The sequence below is a fragment of the Mustela putorius genome, unplaced genomic scaffold (assembly GCF_011764305.1).
Source record: "Mustela putorius furo isolate JIRA1106 unplaced genomic scaffold, ASM1176430v1.1 tig00003870_pilon_pilon_pilon, whole genome shotgun sequence".
Taxonomy (NCBI): domain Eukaryota; kingdom Metazoa; phylum Chordata; class Mammalia; order Carnivora; family Mustelidae; genus Mustela; species Mustela putorius.
The window spans coordinates 7921440-7941828 of record NW_025422022.1 but is presented as its reverse complement, the minus strand read 5'-3'; the positions used below and the strand labels follow the sequence as shown (position 1 = coordinate 7941828).

The 20389-nt window shown below is 43.2% G+C and overlaps 1 protein-coding gene across 2 annotated transcripts in view; it reads right to left on the bottom strand.

Annotated features, from left to right (window-relative positions):
• Positions 1–18204, bottom strand: part of LOC123386888 (N-acetyllactosaminide beta-1,6-N-acetylglucosaminyl-transferase) — a 34708-nt gene extending 16504 nt beyond the window's left edge. For both annotated transcript variants that reach the window (XM_013056831.2, XM_045067032.1), the window contains exon 1: positions 17220–18204. In XM_013056831.2, coding sequence (XP_012912285.1) covers positions 17220–18144 — 925 coding nt within the window. In that variant the 5' untranslated portion in view covers positions 18145–18204. The remainder of the gene's footprint in view (positions 1–17219) is intronic.
• Between the last annotated feature and the right edge of the window lie 2185 nt (positions 18205–20389).

Genomic DNA, 20389 nt, shown 5'->3' with positions numbered 1-20389 from the left:
TTACCAGGTGCTTGGTAATCATCTGGAGTAACAGAGGCCCCGTGCACCCTTCCTCTCTCTCTTTTCTTTCTGCAGAGAACAATTCCCCACACCCAAAGTACTTCTTCCTCTGTTCTGATCTGACTTGGGGACGCCAGGGGCACAGACCTTGCCTCGTGCTTCCTGGATTCCCAGTCCTTCCCCATCCACAGATACTTGCTGTCCTGGTGATTTCTGCTAAGGTTCTTTTTTGTTAAGCATTGATTTTCAGGAAGACTAGGTCTGAGGCCATCCTCATGACTGATATATTTGAAGGGGTTTGATACACTACTGTAAGAATTCCATCAGAATCAGTGACCAGTGTGACCAAAACATACCCCTGCCCCCAACGTTGAAAAATGAAGCTGAATAGCTTCCATTCGGCTTTTATATATATATTTTTAAAGATTTTATTTTTGGGGTGCCTGGGTGGCTCGGTTGACTGGATGTCTGGCTCTTGATCTCAGCTCTGGTCTTGACCTTGGGGTTGTGAGTTCGAGCTTTGCATTGGACTCCACACTGGTCATGGAGCCTACTTAAAAAATAATAATAGTAATTTAAAAATAAATAAATAAATATTTTAATTTCAAGTGATCCTTATGCCCAAGATGGAGCTTAAACTCACAGGCCTGAGATCAAGAGTCAGGTGCTCTACTCACTGAGCTAGCCAGGCATCCCTTTGTCTGGCCCTTTTAGACCCCTCCCTCTGGTCTCCACCCTTCAGGAGGGCTGACTTATAGGGAGTGTATCAGGCAGCTCTGACTCTGGTTGGGTTTGCCAGTGAGGGCACAAGAGAAGGCTCAAGGTGTTTGCTTCCGTCAAAGGAGGTAGCTCCTTTCTTGTCAGTCACATCACAAGAGCTGCCTCCTTTGACCGAAGTTGTTCTCATAGGGGCCCTTTGAGAAGGGCCAACCACTCCTTCTTTCAGGTCTCAAAATGGTAATAATAGTTCCACTATTACCGGCCCTGGGTATTACCATACTCTTTAATAAAGGTTTCCCTCCACTCTACCCACACCTTCCAAAACAGTCCTCTTGGTAAATCTTTTTTGATTAGCCTATTTTAAAAATTTTGTTTATTTATTTGAGAGAGAGAGCGTGAGAGAACATATGCATGCATGGGATGGGGAGGGGCAGAGGAAGAGGGAGAGAGAATCTTAAGCAGACTCTGCTGAGCATGGAGCCCAATGAGGGTTCAGTCTCATGACCTGAGATCATGACCTGAGCCAAAACCAAGAGTCCGAGGCTCAACCCACTGAGTCACCCAGGCGCCCCTTGATTAGCCTAATTTTTAAAAAAAAAAATCTTATTTATTTATTTGACAGAGATCACAAGTAGGCAGAGAGTCAGGCAGGGGTGGGGGAAGTAGGCTTCCCTCTGAGTGGAAAACTGGATGCGGGCCTCCATCCCAGGACCCTGAGATCATGACCTGAGCCAAAGGCAGAGGCTTAAGCCACGGAGCCACCCAGGTGCCCCTTGATTAGCCTAGTTTAAGCACTCTGTTTCCTGCTGAGGCTCTGACTCATTCACCAGTAATAAAAGATAACATTGAGATAATACTTATCAGGTACCAAGTATTGGGTCACTAGTTCAGGCAGGACATTGGTAATGCTCACAGCAACACTGTAAAGTAAGACCTATTATCCCCATTTTACAGATGAGCAAATAGGATCAGAGGGGCCCAACAGATCACCCAAGTTCACGAAGTCAGGTAGAGCTGGAGTCTAACTTTGAATTTTATACATTTACATATTTACCTGTCTTCCAATACAAATACATTTATGACAATATCAAAATTCATTCGGAACTCCTTCTCTCTTCCCGGGAGCCAAAGCTACAGCTTGTGGAAGGTGGATCCTGGGAGCAGGATTTCAGCTGAGCATGGTGAAGGGGAAGGACTGGATTCACAGAGTGGAGGCAAGCACGTAAGTGAATCCAGGGAAGTGAGCGGGGGCTGGGTCCCTCACTGCTAGGGAAAGAAGTGGAGGGAATCAACCCTGTGTTGATGGAGATATCAGTGTGCACTTGTGGTTTTAATATCTATTTGAAAAGCTAAGATATAGATGGGCATGTTTGTGAATGTGCGAGTGACTTGGACTGCGTGTTTGAGAACGCACATGTGTGTGTTTGTCATGGGTACATGCAGACATTATGTGTACACATATGTATATATATTTTTTCTAGATCTAAGCCATGAGAAGGCATAGAAGTAATAATGCTGTTGAGTGCCCAGGCCTTGGTTTCTAAATATCATTCTCCATGAAATGGAACCAAGGTTCCTTGAAGAAAATGGCTGATTCCTAGCTAGGAGGCGGGTTAAGTACAAGGAAGGCCGTGCTCAAAGAATAATGGGGGCCGTTGAAGGGATTCCAGAGCCACCGTGAAGGGGGCCCCACTGGCTGAGTCTGAGGCAATTTCAGCAGCAAAATTAATAAAAATTGTAATGGATTGTAACCTTTTATTGAGTAAAATGGGAATCTGTGTCCACAGGGGTATAAATAAACAAACACCTGGGAAGAAGAGAAGGCTCAGCCTTATAGATGATTGTCAACTAATAAACATAAAAGGAGGGAGTTGGAAAAAAAATCACAATTTGGCAACCACATGGTAATAACTGAGCTAGGCAAGAACCATCGGTGGACAGTAGAACCCGGGAGTGACCATTTGATGCAGAACAGTATATCTAAAAAGCCTCAAACTGTCTCCACACAAAATACTCATTAATGACTTAGTAATAAATATAAAATTGTACTGATTAGCTTTACAGTGGAGCAGTTGGCAGGGACTACCTGACCCCAGGGACAAAAGTGAACGTCACCGCTGCTAGAAGAAATACACTGTGCAGGGTTCCCCGCGGGGGGCATCTTATCTCTGGTATCTTTGCCCAGAACGCAGAACTTGAATCTAATCACAAGGAAACACTCACACGGTACTCTTCAAAAATGATAAGAGCTTGGAGGACACAGACAGGCTGAGAGGTGGTTCCAAATCAAGGGGATGAAAGAGGGATGGTGGCTGAGTGCAGCTTGAGATCGTTAAGCAGATCCTAATTTACGAAGGAAGTTTTTAGTACAATGAGTAAGACTTGAATAGGGTCTGTGGGCAGTAATGTGTCTTTCGATGGTGGTGCTAGTCGTATAGGAAAGTATCTCTCTGTGGTTAGGAAGCCTGTTTGAACCAGCAAGGAGGAATTGACAAATGGCGTAGGAAAATTTTATAAAAGAGAGAGGGAGACTAAAATAAGGCGAAGGCAAATGTGGTCACATGTTATGGGTGGGGGTATGTGTGCATGAAGGGTAGAGCTCTATGCTATTCTTGTAAGTATAACAATTTTGAAATGAGTTTGAAAATAAAAGGTTAAAAACTCACTGAGAGGGGCGCCTGGGTGGCTCAGTGGCTTAAAGCCTCTGCCTTCAGCTCAGGTCTTGATCCCAGGGTCTTGGGATCGAGCCCCGCATCAGGCTCTCTGCTCATCAGGGAGCCTGCTTCCTCCTCTCTCTCTACTTGTGATCTCTCTCTGTCAAATAAATGAATAAAATCTTAAAAAAAAAAAAAAAAACCTCACTGAGATCAGAGTCATGTTTTCTTCTTTTTTTAAAAATTTTAACGTTTTAAATTTTAATTGCAGTATAGTTCGTGTCCAGTGTTGTATTAGCTTCAGGGACACAATGTAGCGATACAACAATTCCATCTGTTACTCAGGGCTCATCAGGACCAGTGCCCACTTAATCCCCTTCACCCATTCTACCCATCCCCCGCCCCCCTGGGAACCATCAGTTTGCTCTCTAGAGTTAAGAGGAGTTAAGAGTCTGTTTTGGGGTTTCTCTCTCTCTCTCTCTTTTTTTCCCCCAGAGTCATGTTTCCATTATATGCACTGCTTAAGCTGTGGGAACTTCTGCAGGGCAGCCTGGAGGATTAGACAGACAATGAAGCAGAGATCACACAAACCTAGAGTTTTAGGGTTTTTCTTATAGACTTTATTTATTTATTTGACAGTGAGAGAGGGAACACAAACAGGGGGAGTGGGAGAGGGAGAAGCAGGCTTCCAGCTGAGCAGGGAGCCCCATGCAGGGCTCCATTCCAGGACCCTGGGATCATATCTGGAGCCAAAGGCAGATGCTTCCCTGACTGAGCCACCCAGGCATCCCCAAACCTAGAAATTAAGTCATTTTACCTTCTGGAGTCTCAGTTTCTGCACCTGCAAATTGAAGGTGATAATATCTACCCCCTTCAGAGGTTTACCTTTTTTTAAAAAAAGATTTAGTTATTTAAGAGAGAGAGAAAAACTGAGGGTTGCTGGGGGTTGAGGGGTAGGGTTAGGGTGGCTGGGTCATGGACATTGGGGAGGGTATGTGCTATGGTGGGTGATGTGAACTGTTTAAGACTGATGATTCACAGACCTGTACCCCTGAAGCAAATAGTACATTATATGTTAATAAAGAGAGAGAACAACACGCAAGAGTTGGGGGAGGGGCAGAGAATCCCAAGCAGACTCCGCTGAGTGCGGGACCCTGACGCGAGGCTCCATTCCAGGACCCTGTGATCGTGACCTGAGCCAAAACCAAGAGTCAGATGCTTAACTGACTGCACCACCCGGGTGCTCTTCAGTCAGAGGATTTCTGTGAGGCTTAAATGACTCAATCCATGAAGCATCAGTGTTAAGTGGAGAAAGCATTTGTTCTGGAGTATTCCATCTTTGAGAAAAGGTACATTATCGACATCCACAAAACTGCCAATGTTGGGGCTGTCTAGAATGTGGAAATATCCCCCATTTTATAGAACGAACATAGGACAATGATGCTGCCTCAAGATCTGTGCCTTGTTACCAGATTCAGCTCTTCCTGGCATTTTACAGCAAATGGAAAGTTGGCTCCCTGAGATTCTGAAATCTAGGGTCTCACGTGGGATGGTATATTAAGGGAATACTTTCCCACTGTTTTTTACCCTGTGACATCTACTGAAAACAATCATTCGTCTGGTACTTGCAAAAAATATGAGCAACAACCAATATATACAGACAAAGCTCTTTAAGCCAGAGGCGTACGGTCCAGAACACCGACTGATCTTCCGCCTGCCAGCCGGTCAGCACACACAGACGCCGCTGGGGAAGCTCAGCAGTGAGCACTGAGCACAAGGAAGAGGCTGCTCTAAGGGGAGAAAGTTCAGGAACAAGCTAAAAGCACTGCACCCGCATTGGAAAAAGACCGAGCTGCTTCTAGCTGTACTACACATTCGGCTGTGCTGGGCCCTGTGACCTTCAGACCAAGTCAAGGTCTCCACTCTTAGGACACACATTTTATGCATGGTGACCTATCATTGTCCGTCCGTTCCTGCCCAGTCCTGCCGTGTCCTTGATGTCATTTCCCCTCCTGTCCTAAACTTCCCTTTTATGGCTTCAGAGCAGAAAACAAGGAGAGCCTTAAATCCCATCCTTTGCCTCGTTTTTTTGCCTGATTCATGGGACTGAAGACACTGGAGTCTCACAGAGCAGGGCTGGGCCCCAGGAGGTTGCCAGAGCGGCTAAAAACAGCTGTGCACGGCTCGGCACTCGAGTGGAAAATTCTACCAGGGTGACTTTACCTTCTGTAAAAATTGTTACGATTTTTCACCAAGGCTCGAAGGAGGTTAGTCAGGAATGAGGAGATTATAGGAATTTGAGGCTCACTTCATTCCTAATAAGGAGAAAACTACGGAGACACATTTTATGAATCCTCTGAGGTGAAAAAAAAAAAAAGAAAGAAAGAAATGGTTGCGAAACCCTGTGAGACACTGCCCTGAATTTCTCAAGCTCAGTAACCCAAGACTTAGCATTTGGAGCAGCACACTGAGGTGCACTGAAACAGCCTCCCTCCTTAAGGCCCAGCTGTCCTAACGCAGCTAGCACAGACCAGTGCATAGCCCCCCCAAATGGAGACCACAGCCATGGGGCACCTCTCGAGAAAGGGAAGGAACAAAAAAAGTAAAAGCTGCAGAAACACCAACGAGGACTCCAGCACAAACCCTTCCTTATAAAGAACAGGGACAATAAGGATGAGGGCTAAAATATTTTTTATTTTATTTTATTGGAAAGGAGGGAACTGGAGCCATTTGCTTCTTAAAAAGAGGAGGAATCATGGTTTGCATAAACCCAGAGAAAAATGGTTCTGTCACAGTAATTGCGTCTTGTTTACGTGGGCTGCTTTATTTATTTTTAAAAGATTTTCTTTAAAGCTTATTTACTTAAGCAATCTCTACACCCAACATGGGACTGGAACTCACCACCCAGACAGAGATCAAGAGTCGCGTGCTACAGCGACTGAGCCAGCCAGATGCCCCATCTGATTTAATTTTTAAATAAGTCTTAGCCAGTTGCTTAGTCAGAGGATTCAAGAGGCAAAAACCTTAACATTTGGGCCATGCAGTGGGTTCTTAATTCAGTGTTAGACAATCTCATCTCTCAATCCACTCCACGTTCAAAAGAAATTTAATCATCTTGACTGGGGCGCCTGTGAACTGGGTGTCCTTGGGTAAGTACTCCAAATTCTCCATACCTAGGTGTTCTCATCTATAAACTCATCTATTAACAGGGTTGCAAGAATACTAAGGTTCAAAGAAACAGGGTAAAATAGGCAGTTTGTCCTCTCGGAAGAAGAGAATACCAAAGCTAGCAAGTATGTGAAAAGATGGTAACATCTTTGTTCATTAGAGAAATGCAAATCTAAAGCACAGCTATAATTTTACAGCTGCTACCATGGTGTAAATAAAACAGCAGGCAGTAACAAGGCTTGGGGAGGATGGGGAGTAATGGGACCCTCACAGACGGCTGGTGGGAATGTACAATGTAGCACCTGCTTTGGAAACCAGCTGGGCAGATCTTCAAAATGTGAAACATGGAGTTACCACATGGACCAGCGATTTCACTTCTGGGATCTCCCCCAGGAGAAAAGAGAACATGTGTCTATACAAAGACTTGCTCAGGAATGTTCACAGGAGCATTTTTAATGGCCAAAAAGCAGAAATAACCCAGAAGTCTATCAACGGATCAATAAACAAGATGTTAACAGCTATTCGATGGAAGAGGAGGTCGGCCATGTAAAGGAGTGAAGTACTGATTCATGCTAGAATGTGAATAATCTGCAAGAATATCACACAAAGCAAAAGCACCAGATGTGAAAATATATATATAATTTGATTTATATATAATGTCCAGAAAAGGCATATCCATACAGATAGGAAGGTGAGGTTTGGGTGTGGAAATAAAAAGTGGCTGTAAAGGGCAGGAGGTTTCTTTTGGAGGTGATAAACATATCCTAAATTTGTCGGCACCTGGGTGGCTCAGTTGGTTAAGTGTTTGTCTTCAGGGAATGAGCCCCACATTGGATTCCCTGCTCAGTGGGGAGTCTGCTTCTCCCTCTGACCCTCCCCCTGCTTGTGTGTGTGCACGTGTGTGCACGCGTGTGCTCTCTCACTCTCACTCTCTCTCTCGTGTGTGTGCTGTCAAATTAATAAATAAGTAATCTTAAAAAAATATTCTAAATTAGATGGGGGTCATAGTTGCACAACTCTACAGACATACTAAAAATCAATGAATTGTACGTTCAGAATGGGTGAATTTGGTGTTGTATGGTGTGTGAACTAGACACCTGAATCACATGCTTCACTTTTGAGGTACGTAAATTATACCTCAGCAAAGTTGTTAATTTAGGAGAGAAGAAAGAAAGGAAGGAAAGGAAGAAAGCCGGCTGCTTCTGTGGAAGAGGAAAGGAGTAGTCTTCTCCAGTCTTCTCCTGAGGAGGTGACATTTCAGCTGGATCTTAACAAATGTCCAGAATGGGCAATGTGAGTAAAGAACATTCCAGAACAAGGGGACAGCCAGCAAGGGTAGGGAGACTATTTGTCTTTGGGCCAATCTAGAGCAACAGAAGCTTGGCAGAGTGGGAGGCTTTCAACTAGTCACAGAACACTACTTCCTAATAACAGGAAAGAGAAACCAACCACTTAAGGCTCTACCCATGTGACATGGCCACGAAAAGCTACCGCTAGGGGTAACCTCGTGGGCCCCATACCCATTTCTAGCGAAATATTATCCCTACACCTTCATAACCAAATGGGCATGAGTTCTTCTAGTCACACATGGAAATTCTAGAATAGTAACACCAAAACCTCAAAAATCAACATCAAGGAAGTTGGTCTGTTCCCCTCTTTCTGGACATTGAATGCCTACAACATACCAGATCCTTCCAACAGGCCCACAAGAGATATGTTATCTTCAAGAAAAGACAAAGAATCAGTCTCAGAGAAATTAGGCACCTTGCCCAAAGTTATTAAGTGTAGGTGGCAAAGCCAAGACAGTCTGCTTTCAAATCGCACCAGCAGAAGGAGGGCACCCACTGACTCCAGAGTAAACAGATATTTAGATCATTTATATTCAACACACTCACTCCACAGACTACTGAGTCTAAAAGCATTCTAATTGATCACTGACTCTAGTTCAGTTAGGTCTACCACTTCCTTTGTCTTTCTCTTCAATCTACTTTGTATCTTGCTCCCTCTCACCACAGGAAGAAATGTTGTCTCTGAATATTAATTATTAATAATATCTTCATTAGGTTAAATATAAATATTAATATCTTAATTTAATTAATCTAGGGTCATGTCTCCCATTGTTCCTCAGAAATCAGGAATATGCTCTAATTAACAAAGCAAGTTTGTTCGTATATGTCGGCACTAATGATGCAAACCCTTTTTGGTAGTAATATATGTGGATATGTAAAATGCATATAAATTAACTAAACGGCATCTTAGGGCAATTTCTGATTTGCAGAAATTATCATTATCTTGAGTTTAAAGACTCAAAAAAGTGTCAAGATCTCTAGTGGTCCTTGGCTCTGCTGAGTCATCCTAAGCAAGTAAGCATGTCATTCCAAAACTTAAACCATAAAAGACACTGAACTTCTAGGTGACCTCAGTCTTACGAGGGTATAACTGTCAAGATAACACAGGTCATCCTCTTGATGAAAAGGACCAGGAAAAGAACCAGGAAAGAAGAGTCTTAGGGAGGAAGGATAAAGAAGAAAGTAAGGATAAAGTATGAGCCACAGAAAGCTCCAAGAACAAATTCAGTGACCAGAGGAAAGCAGACAAAAGTATAGCACAGATAAGATCATTCAAAGTTACAAACCACTTCCCCCCTGCCCTGCCCTGCCCCCATTTTTTCCAGAGAAAAAAAACTAATCCCACTATTTCCTTGCTAATCTAGCTGCATAAAGATGAAGTGTGTCACACCATTTGTCACCTTCTCAAGAGACCATATTTCCTTGAAAAGAACTCATAGGGGCCCCACTCATGGATTCCCTTTCCTGTAAGTTGAAAAACTGGTATTTTCTAGCAGACAGAAAAAGATACTGTTCAAGCTAATAGTACGACTTACACCACTCCCCCACTGCAAGTCTGTCCATACACCCAGGGGCTCTTGGAAGCATAAAGTGTTTGAGGAACATGAACATGAATTCCCTCTGGGCATAGCAAGATCCCAGCCAAATCACTGGGGCCACAAGCATGGGTTCCCAGGACCCTCATGATTCAGATCTACTGTTCTTTGACTCCTATAGTTGCTTCTCTCAAGAGCTTGGCACCTCTGCTTCGCATATCTACAAACATGGCAATTAAAGAGATTAGCCAATTGCCAATAATGGTAGACTCACGCTAGTGTGGCCTCGTCCGCAGCAGGCCTCCCCCATCAAGGGCACAGGGGTTCATGGACGACACAGAAGACCATCGGGGCTGATCTGTCGGCTGGCTCCAGGGGAAGAGAAAAATGGGATGCAGGGAGTCTGCCCTTCCAGGTCCACTATGTCCAGCTCTCTTCCTTCTTCTGCTCTTTCCCCTTAGGCACCTTTGCATTCCTTTCTCCTCTCGTCTCCACCAAAACCTGTGGTCAGGTTTCTTTTTCTCACTCATTCAGATTTTAATATGAATTTCAAATAAACCCTCACGGAATCATATTCCAAATATTCCTTTGGAGCAAGTGAGACAGAAATCATCGGTCAGTTATTAAATCTTTAAACCCAAGGAACACTCAATGAATATAACCGCCGCTGGTGTTACCCTAACCCCGGGCAGAGCCCTGAAAGCCAGACGCACACAAGAGGAGCAACTCAGAAGGAAAGTGGGAGGACAAGAACTTGCACCTGGGGACCTCAGATGGCGCTTTTCCCTAATGGGAAATCACGGCCAGCTGAGTCAGAGGATTAAGAGGCCGCCATCTTGTTGCAGACTGGACGAAGGGAGAGAGGTAGGAGGAGAGAGCGTAGAGAAAAGTGGGGCAAAGTTGGAGGCACAAAGGGGAAGCAGGGAGGTCAGGAAGCCCTAGTTTTACAACAGGTAGTGAAGTTTATTGGGCAACCTCTTTATTTGTTTGAATTTTTATTTATTTGGGGAGGGAGCAATCTCTTTAAGAACATAAGTGGGGGGGGGGCATCTGGGTGACTCTGTGGGTTAGGGCCTCTGCCTTTGGCTCAGGTCATGATCCCATGGCTCAACGGGAAGCCTGCTTCCCTTCCTCTTTCTCTGTCAATCTGCCTACTTGTGATCTCTGTCAAATAAGTAAATAAATAAAATCTTAAAAAAAAAAGAAAGAAAGAACATAAGTGGGGGCACCTGCCTGGCTCAGATGGTTAAGCATCTGCCTTCGGCTCAGGTTGTAATCTCAGGGTCCTGAAATGGGGCCCCAGTCAGAGTCAAGCTCCTTGCTCAGCTGCGAGCCTGCTTCTCCTGTTCTCTCTGCCCCTCCCCCTGCTTGTGTGCACCTGCTCTCTCTCTCTCTCTCTCTTTCAAACAAAGAAATAAAATCTTAAATTAAGAAAGAAAAGACCCTAGGTGAACTTCTTTTCTGTGATTCTTCTGTCCTCATGGGCACCTCCCCCTTATGTATGCTGTGCACAAATTCTTACTTTCAAGCCTTCCAGAGGACCTGCCACTTCTTTTTTTTTTTTTTTTTTTTTTTTCTTAAAGATTTTATTTATTTATTTGTAAGAGAGAGAGAGTGAGAGCGAGCACAGGCAGACAGAGTGGAAGGCAGAGTCAGAGGGAGAAGCAGGCTCCCTGCGGAGCAAGGAGCCCGATGTGGGACTCGATCCCAGGACGCTGGGATCATGACCTGAGCCGAAGGCAGCTGCTTAACCAACTGAGCCACCCAGGCGTCCCGGACCTGCCACTTCTTAAGGCATTTATTATGGACATGGATGGGGTGAGGAGTGGATGTTTTCCTTTGTGCTTTAACCCACAGCTGATTGGAACAGCTCAAGACCTAAATGAAGGGTAGCCACGCACAGAGCAGGCGGCGGCACCCTATGCAGCGATGTGACATGAGAACAGGGACTCGTCCTGCAGTTCCTACGTGACCCAAAGCAAGACTCTGCGCATACTGGAAGGGGCGCCCTGAGAAACCGTGGTCTGCAGAACAGCTCAGCGTCTGGCTGTGGAGTGGGGACCCGCAGAGGGCAGGAGCCATGGGTCAGCATGCAGCCCCAGCAAGGGAAGCTCTGAAGCAGGATAAGAATCTCAGAAAAGGAAAAGGAAGCAGGCAAAGCCAAAGCAGCAGAGGTGACAGACTCCGTCACGCTGCTGGGACGGCATCGCTGATGTCTGCCCATTTACCCACACTTACCTGGGACGGCGACATCAGCCACATATGCAAATGGGATATGGGGCATACTGGGCTAGATACAATATATTACTTAAATTAATTTCCCCTCTTTGTTTTTATTTTTTATATATTTTTAAAAATTTTTTATTTAAATTCAATGAGCCAGCATTGAAACTAACATCATTAGTTTCAGATGTAGTGTTCGGTAATTTATCAGTTGCGTATAACACCCAGTTTGTTTTTATTTCTTTTAATGTGGCTGCTAGAAAATCCAAAACTACATATATGGCTCACATTATGCTTCTTTTGGGTGGTGCTGTTCTAGCGCCCCATGAGGCCATTTTGTCTGGAAGATTTTTTAATAAACCCCCAATCACTGCAGTCAACTAGAACAGTCTTCAAACGTCCCAAATAACAAACCAGCCAATTAATACATCAGCTAGAAGTGCCCTCAAAACAGAACTGACTCAGATTTCCACACAGCAGGAGTGATAGTTGGGACGAGACAGATGTTTAGGTTTCAGTTCCTTTCCCTCCTCATGACCAAGCCCTCTATACAGGCTCACCCAGCTCCTGCATGAGACAGCTGCTGGGTGAGGGGGCACCGACTTCCTAAAAGGATCCTTCAGGGGGCATTTGCATGGCTCAGTCAGTTAAGCCTCTGCCTTAGGCTCAGGTCCTAATCCCAGGGTCCTGGGATGGAGCCTGGCATCAGGCTCAGCAGGAAACTCTTCTTCTCCCTCTCCTTCTGCCTGCTGCTCCCCCAGCTTGTGCTCTCTCTACCAAATAAATAAATACAAAATTTAAACAAAAAAAAAAAAAAAAAAGAAAAGAAAAGAAAAGAAAGAAAGGAACCTTCATATATATAAGATAGAAACTCCTTCAAGGGCTCACTCTTCTAAGTTTTGGAGCAGTACAATAGTTTTCCATTGTTTCACTGATCTGTAACTGCTAACCAGAGATGTAAAAGTCCATTTCCGATAGATTACCCAGCTTGAGAAGTCAGGGTGTTACCCTTAAGTGTCTGTTCAACAAGCTGACTAGAATCATCCTCTAGAATCACAGACTTTCAGGATGGAAGAGAATCACAGGCCATCTTGTCCAATACCTGGTAAGTGAGCTGCCTTTACTGCACTTCTTCTCTGTTTCTACAGATGCCTTTTGCTTGCCCACCACCGAGAAAGCTACCCGTTCTAATCCCAGATTAACAGATTTTTAAATCTCCCACCACTGACCCTAGATTCTTCTTCCAAATGAGCAAATCTTTCAATCATGTGAAGACAATGACACTTCTTCAAATCTTTTTCATATTGAATAACCTTTTTGTTTGTCTTGGTCCTTGCTAGAAAAAAAAATGGGGTTTGGTCCTTTATCCTTTTTGACTGCTATCTTTGGAACCTGCATTGTCAATGTCTTTGCTTAAAGTCTGGGGCTCCTACCTAAAAAATCTCCATCATGCTTGATCCAAGCAACATGTCAGAAGTGGGGTTATTCCTCCCTCATTCTGTACATTGTAATTCCATAGAAACAACTATATGGTCATGACTACCCCCCCCAACTTTCTTGAGACCTGATTTCTTTTATCACTACAACCTTACCCCTTCCAGCTTTTGGAAAACCACAAATTTAAATAGATTTCTATGCGATATCACCTCACATCTGTTAGAATGACTATTATCAAAAAGACAAGAAATATCAAGTCTTGGTGAGAATGTGGAAAAAAGGGAACCCTCTTGCACTGTTTGTGGGAATGTAAACTGGTGCAGCCACTCTGGAAAACAGTACGGAGGTTCCTCAGAAAGTTAAAACTAGAACTGCCCTATGATCCCATAATCCTACTTCTGGGTATTTACCTAAAAAAAATAAAAACATAAGATGAAAAAGTTATGGTGCCCCCTTGTTCACTGCAGCACTATTTCCAATAGCCAAGACATGGAAACAACCTAAGTGTCCATAAGTGGATGAATGGATAAAGAAGGTGTGATATATATATATACAATGGAATGTTACTGAGCATAAAAAAGAATGACATCTTGCCGTTTGTGACCACATGAATGGACCTCGAAGACATCATGCTAAGTGAAATTAAGTCAGACAAAGAAAGACAGATACTGCATGATCTCCCTTATATGTGGAATCTGGGGGGGAAAAAAAAACAACACTCACAATACAGAGAATAAATTGATGGTTTCCAGAGACGGGAGGTGGGGAGGGGGGCAAATGGGTCAAGGTCAAGGTCAAAAGTTACAAACTTCCAGTTTTAAAGTAAACAAGTCCTAGAGATGTAATGTACAACATATGACTATAGTCAATAGTACTGTATTATGTTGTGGGGGCTAAGGGTAGCCCACCCCAGAAATGTGCCTCTTTGGCATATTTTGAATTAAAGTTACTTAAGAAAGAGCCAGCACATTACTCAAAGAATACAAAAATACAGACTTGAAGGGGTACATGGCCCCAATGTTTACAATAGCCTTATTAACAATAACCAAACTATGGAGAGAGCTCAAATGTCCACCAACTAATGAATGGATAACGATGTGAGATATATATACACATATATATACACACATATATATACAACATATATGTATATATACATACACATATATATACATATATGTATATATCATCAATATGCATATATTAAAAATCTCATATGCATATATAATGGAATATCACTCAGCCATCAAAAATCATGAAATCCTGCCACTTGCAACAATGTGGGTGGAGCTAGAGTGTATTATGCTAAGTAAAATAAGTCAGAGAAAGTCAAATATCATATGATCTCACTTATCTGTAGAGTTTAGGAAGGAAAACAGAGGAAAATACAGGATAGGGAGGAAAAAAGAGAGAGGGAGGCAAGGCATAAGAGACTCTTTTTTTTTTTTTAAGATTTTATTTATTTATTTGACAGACAATGATCACAAGTAGGCAGAGAGGCAGACAGAGAGAGACGGGGTGGAGAAGCAGGCTCCCCAAGGAGCAGAGAGCCGGATGTGGGGCTCAATCCCAGGACCCTAAGATCATGACCTGAGCCAAAGAAGAGGCTTTAACCCACTGAGCCACCCAGGCACCCCAGCATAAGAGACTCTTAACCATAGGTAACAAACTGAGGGTTGATGGAGGGAAGGTGGGCGGGGGATGGGCATTAAGTAGGGCACTCGTTGTGATGAGCACTGTGTGTCGCACAGAAGTGATGAATCACTGATTTCCACTCCGGAAACCAATATTGCACTGTATGTTAAGTATGTTAATTAAGTAAAATTTAAATTAAGAAAAAAGAAAAGAAAAAGGCTGCTTAAGAGCAACATCCTGACCCTCCCTCCATCCTTTGTCTCCAGAAAGCAGGAACAAGACCTCCCACATGAAAGCTACCCTCCCTGTATCAGGAGATTAAGGGACCTTCTTCTCACCAGAGGTAGGAAATTCAGAGCTGAGAAGAAGGTAGAAACAAACCTCGGTACTTTTACTTAATCATTACCCCTGCCCAAATCCTTTTTAGAATTTCTTAGTAATTGAGTCTCCCAAACATAAGTTTTCTTTGTCCTGTCAATTTCTCACAGATTTATGTCTCTTTTTCTAAAATGTATACAAGCTGGATGCTACCATCCAGCTTTGGGTTGTACTTTCAATATTGGTTCTCTGCACACACATACTTAAACTTTGGGTTTTTTCCCTTCTGTTAATTCGTCTCAGGCCGATTGAATTCTTAGACCAGCCAGAAGAACATTAAAAAGAAGAGGTAAATTTTTCCCTCTCTGACAGTATATTGAAAATTGCTTAAAAAAGCAGTTCTTTATTATTACTATTATTATTGTTGTTATTACGTTCAAGAAAGCCGTTCTTAAATGTTCTCGTCACACATACAAAAAATTCTTGTCACAAGAAAAATAAAGTTGCTAAATTCTAATCAGATTTGTGGTGGTGATCATTTTGCAATATCTATAGATAGCAGGTCATGTTGCATGTACACTTGGAAATAATACAACGTTATATGCTAATTATACCTAACTTAAAAATAAATCCTAAAAATTAATAAGAGGTTATTTTCCTGTGGTTTAAAAAAAGCACTCTAAGTCTATGAAATTTTGTATAACAACTTCTAAAGCAAGCAACTGCAGTGGTTCACAGCCCTGGCTGTCCCTGAGAATCACCTGGAGACAGAACAAATACCTAAGAAAGGTCCATCCCAGAAGTCAGGCCCTGTGGGAAACGGGGCCTGGCCTTATGTATTTTTAAAAGCTCCAGGTGAATGTAGTATGCATCCAGGGTTGAGCCGCTAATCTCGAGAAACCATGAATCTTATGGTCATATGGATTCAAGTTACTTCTTGCTTGAACTGTGAATCTGAATTTTTATTTTTGAATTTCACTAGCAGGACTGTATCAGTTCACTATAAACAACTTGAGATCATTCAAATCGTTTAGAACTTGGGTCAAAGGGAAGGTGCAGTTAATTTAGTAACGACTGAAATCAAAAGAGCATGAGGCTTAGAAGACCTGGTTTGTATCATTGGCATCATCACTCACTAGCTGGGCAGCTTGAGGCCATCACGTTGATCCCATGGAAGTTTCTTTGTCTATAAAATGAAGGCACTGGGGTGCCTGGGTGGCTCAGTGGGTTAGGCCTCTGCCTTCGGCTCCGGTCATGATCTCAAGATCCTGGGATCGAGCCCCGCATCGGGCTCTCTGCTCAGCGGGGAGCCTGCTTCTCCCTCTCTCTCTCTGCCTGCCTCTCTGCCTACTTGTGTTCTCTCTTTGTCAAATAAATTCATAAATAAATAAATAAATAAACAAAATGAAGGCACTGCTCTAGAAATCTTTAAGGTGCTCTAAATTTATGACTCAATTCCAGGAAAAGAACTTGCAAATAAAAAGTTTTAAAGTTATACACTGCTCCCATTTTGAAAGCAAGTGCATTTAGCTATTGGAGCTTTGACAGGAGCCAACGTATTATTAAAATGTTCAAACTGCCATTCAAATGTACTTTTTTTTTTTTTAAGATTTTATTTGTTTATTTGACAGATAGAGATCACAAGTAGGCAGAGAGGCAGGCAGAGAGAGGAGGAAGAGTCTCGATCCCAGGACCCTGGGATCATGACCAGAGCCGAAGGCAGAGGTTTTAACCCACTGAGCCACCCAGGAGCCCCTCAAATGTACTTTTTAATATTTATTCCTGATTGTACATGACATCACACTTAATGGAGAATTGGGTTTAGTCTTTCATTGTCACAGCCGGCTTTCCCTCAATCCTATGCCCTGTCTCAAGGCTGCAGCACATATCTGAATTGGGTCTGTGGGTCCCGAAAGGCAGTTTGGCATGTCAGCAAAATTGAGTCAGAGGGTTGAGCTCTACCTCGGCCCTGCTAATCCCTATGCCTCAGTTTCCTCACCTGTAAATGGACATGAGTGACATCTGTGAACAGAACTGTTACAAAGATTTTTTAAATTAACATTTAAAACTGTAAAGAGTTTTGAAATGTTAAATTTTTTAAACTAGTTTTTAAAGCAGTTCATTCAGTTTTGGCCATGCAATGTTCGCCCATGAGAACAGAAGTTAAGAGACACACATACCTGGGATCCTATTGAGCGTCACCCAGAAATGCTCATCAGGGCTGTAAGTGTCCTTGGACCAGGAGAGCAAGTCAAGCGCACGCTGGTCTTGGAGGACAAAGTTGGCAAATTCCCTTGTGAGGGCCACATAGGCAGTACCAAAGTAAATGGTCATGTTGTGAGGAGGTGGAGTTTTCAATTTTCTTGTTTTAAGCATGTAGGAATTTTTTTTACTTAATAGCTCCTGGTGGACATATTTAGTCCGTCCAATGGCATGATCGGGGGGCAGCACCCCCGGGGTGATGTTTTTCCCCTTAAAGCTTTTCAGATACTGAACGATCTCCTTGTTGGTCTTCAGGGGGAAGTCTTGCCCACACGTGTTGATGGCGTACTTCCAGGGCACCTCGGACGCCGCGAGGTCTTTGAGGCAGTTCAGGTCAGCCTGGAGCCTGGAGATCCCCCCATAGACAACCGGCTCCATCTTGGAGGCCAGGAAAGCATTTGGGAAGCAGCTCAATAATCGCTTCACTGAATCTTTAAATGTATCTGTTGCCTTCTCATCCATGTGAACACAGTAGACATTTTGGGGCATGTAAATTGCCCTGAAGAGTCTCTCAAAAGTGCCAAAGTCTTTGTGGATGGTCACCGTATAAGCCAAAGGGAACTCCGCTTCCTCTTCTGATAGTGTTTCTGTTATATAGTGACTTTGAGCCACGTACTCGTAACAGCTAGATTCGCTGAGGGTAGTTTTCAGTGCATTCTCTCTTGGGTAAAAAACCTTCCCCTTAAAAATCTGGTGACAGACTTGTGCTAACAGGGAAGCATTGGACAGAGATGCCTTCAGAAAATGCTTCTCCTCCCATAACTCGTTATTGTAAACAAACACAAAAATCAGGGCAGTGATAAGAGACACAGTAAAAAGACAATGCTTCCAAGAGACCATCATTCAAGACCAGAAAGGGAGGGAAATGTTTTTCAAGAGCTGATCAGAGTATAGATATATTTAACTTACATTTTCTCCAGAATCCATAAATCATCCTCTCGGTAGACGCGACTCTGATCAGCTGCTCCGTGCCCTTGCAGTTGACCGTTTTGTCCTTTCGCTGTCTTCCTTCCCTTCTCATTCTCCGCTGTGTTTCATTTCCACCTTTTTTCGACACATTTCTGAAGTAGCTTCTTTGGATTTGCTTGGCTCCGGCTCCCGTTAACCTGCAACCTGCAACCTGTTACCACACAAAAACAAGCTGCCTCAGGGAGATGCCGATTCTAACGCAGCCACCTATCTCTACCGTAAAAGCACCAAGGGCTGAGTTCACCATTCTGCAAGTCATCCCCCTACAACTTCTACCCCAGCCTCTTCTCCCGGCCAAGGGTTGGCAACTGTGTCCGCTCCCCAACTTCCTGTTAATCATTGCATTCAACTGACTGGCTTTGTTTGCTTAAACAGCACTGCCAATTTCTAAAGCTTCAGTTCTAAGCGTGTGAACACTGCCTGGAGAGAGATTCTGTCAATAAATATTTAGTGCTTAAAAATTAATCTCGTAACCTATCTTTTTCCACACATACTCACCCTCCTTCCTGTCTTGGCTGAGTATGTTGTAAAGTAAGGCATATGACTGGCTCTGGAGCCAAATTCTTTCCAAGGCATAATTTTCCCTGCTGCTGGGTGAGGTCCTTAAAAAAGGCACATTTGCAAACTTACCTCACCACCTACCTTATTACACAAAGTGACTGGGACACTTCATGAATAAAGGCTAATTAAAAAACAAAAAACAAAACAAAACAAAAAACCAAAAAACCCCAAACAGCTGTCCTTACCCAAAAATTGTGTAAAGGCTAGAACTGTAAAGGCCAAGCTGATTTCACCCTCGCCCCAACTGGGTATCTGGAGAGGTATGAGAGGGGAGCTGTCTCAGTCTGGGAAGTTCCAGAACTCAAGGAGAGAGGTATCACAAATGTACCCTTTCAAAAAAGGTTACCCTTTCAAAGGGGTTTCCCCTATGTAAAAAGCTAAAATAATTTTATCGCCTTCCTAGGTCAGTCGTGAAAATAAAACAAGATAATATGTGTAAGAGTTCATGGCCATGGCCAACCCAAAGAAGGGCTGAGAGAGAAGAGTGAACAAAAGCCCCTCCCCCACCATGTGTCAAGGAAAAGACACAATCACCACCTGTCCTTTGAAGGCTTTTTACACTTCCCTATTCTCTCTTCCATGAGCCCATGCTAGTTAGATGATGTATCAAAGATAGCATAGATCAGTTTTACTTTATTTGGTGGTTGGCTGCATGTGGGTGTGAACGTCCGCCATCCACACTTGGGGGAGTGGTGTGTTAGCACTGAGTTCACACATCCCTCATCTGTTTTTAGCTCCCAGCCCTGTCTACACATGCTAGACAATCAAATATGTATTGATCGAGTGCTCTGGTTTTCATTTCCCTGTTTCCCTGATCACATTAGTGTGAGATTCCAAGTACTGAGGACTTTGAATCTTTATTTGTGTCTGTGGATGTGGGTACATTCAACATACCTATGTTCCCAACACGTCTTCGTTATAAAGATAACATAATATTACAGACTGTTTGTAAACACAGTGTTTTCATCTCTGGTAGTAAATAGACTACTTGCCCATAGACATTCACGTTTTGATTTTTACAAAGAACACAGGGGATACGCAAGTTTGCATCCTGTGTTTTGCATTTAATGTCACAGCCTCTCATTTCCATGGTGTTATTCAGTCTTCATTGGGCTTTGTCTTCACAATCGTTACCTTAGAACACAAGACCAGAGTTGTTTTTCCCACCCCAGCTGAAAGTTTTCTGTTTCAATGAGGGGATCTTGGAGAACGCAGAAAATGATGCTTAGAATGGAACCAGGGAAATTCTCCAGAACTAGGTGAGTCAATCTTACTTGTTCCTGGAATCCGATTTTATAGCACGATTCAGACACATCTTGTCTATATGACCCCAAATAGAATTCAAACAACCCAAATATCTGTTTATACAACCATCTTTCATGCGTGTACCTAGAATTCTTTAGAACAAATCATTTCTTTAATAGAGTAGTCATCTAAGAATAGTCTTTTCTGAAATGATGAGTAAAATTTCTCTCACTTAAAAAAAAAAAAAAATTGTTCATTTCCCTCTAGGCAGCCTCTGTCCGCATCAGATGAAAGAGACCAGGGATGATTAAAC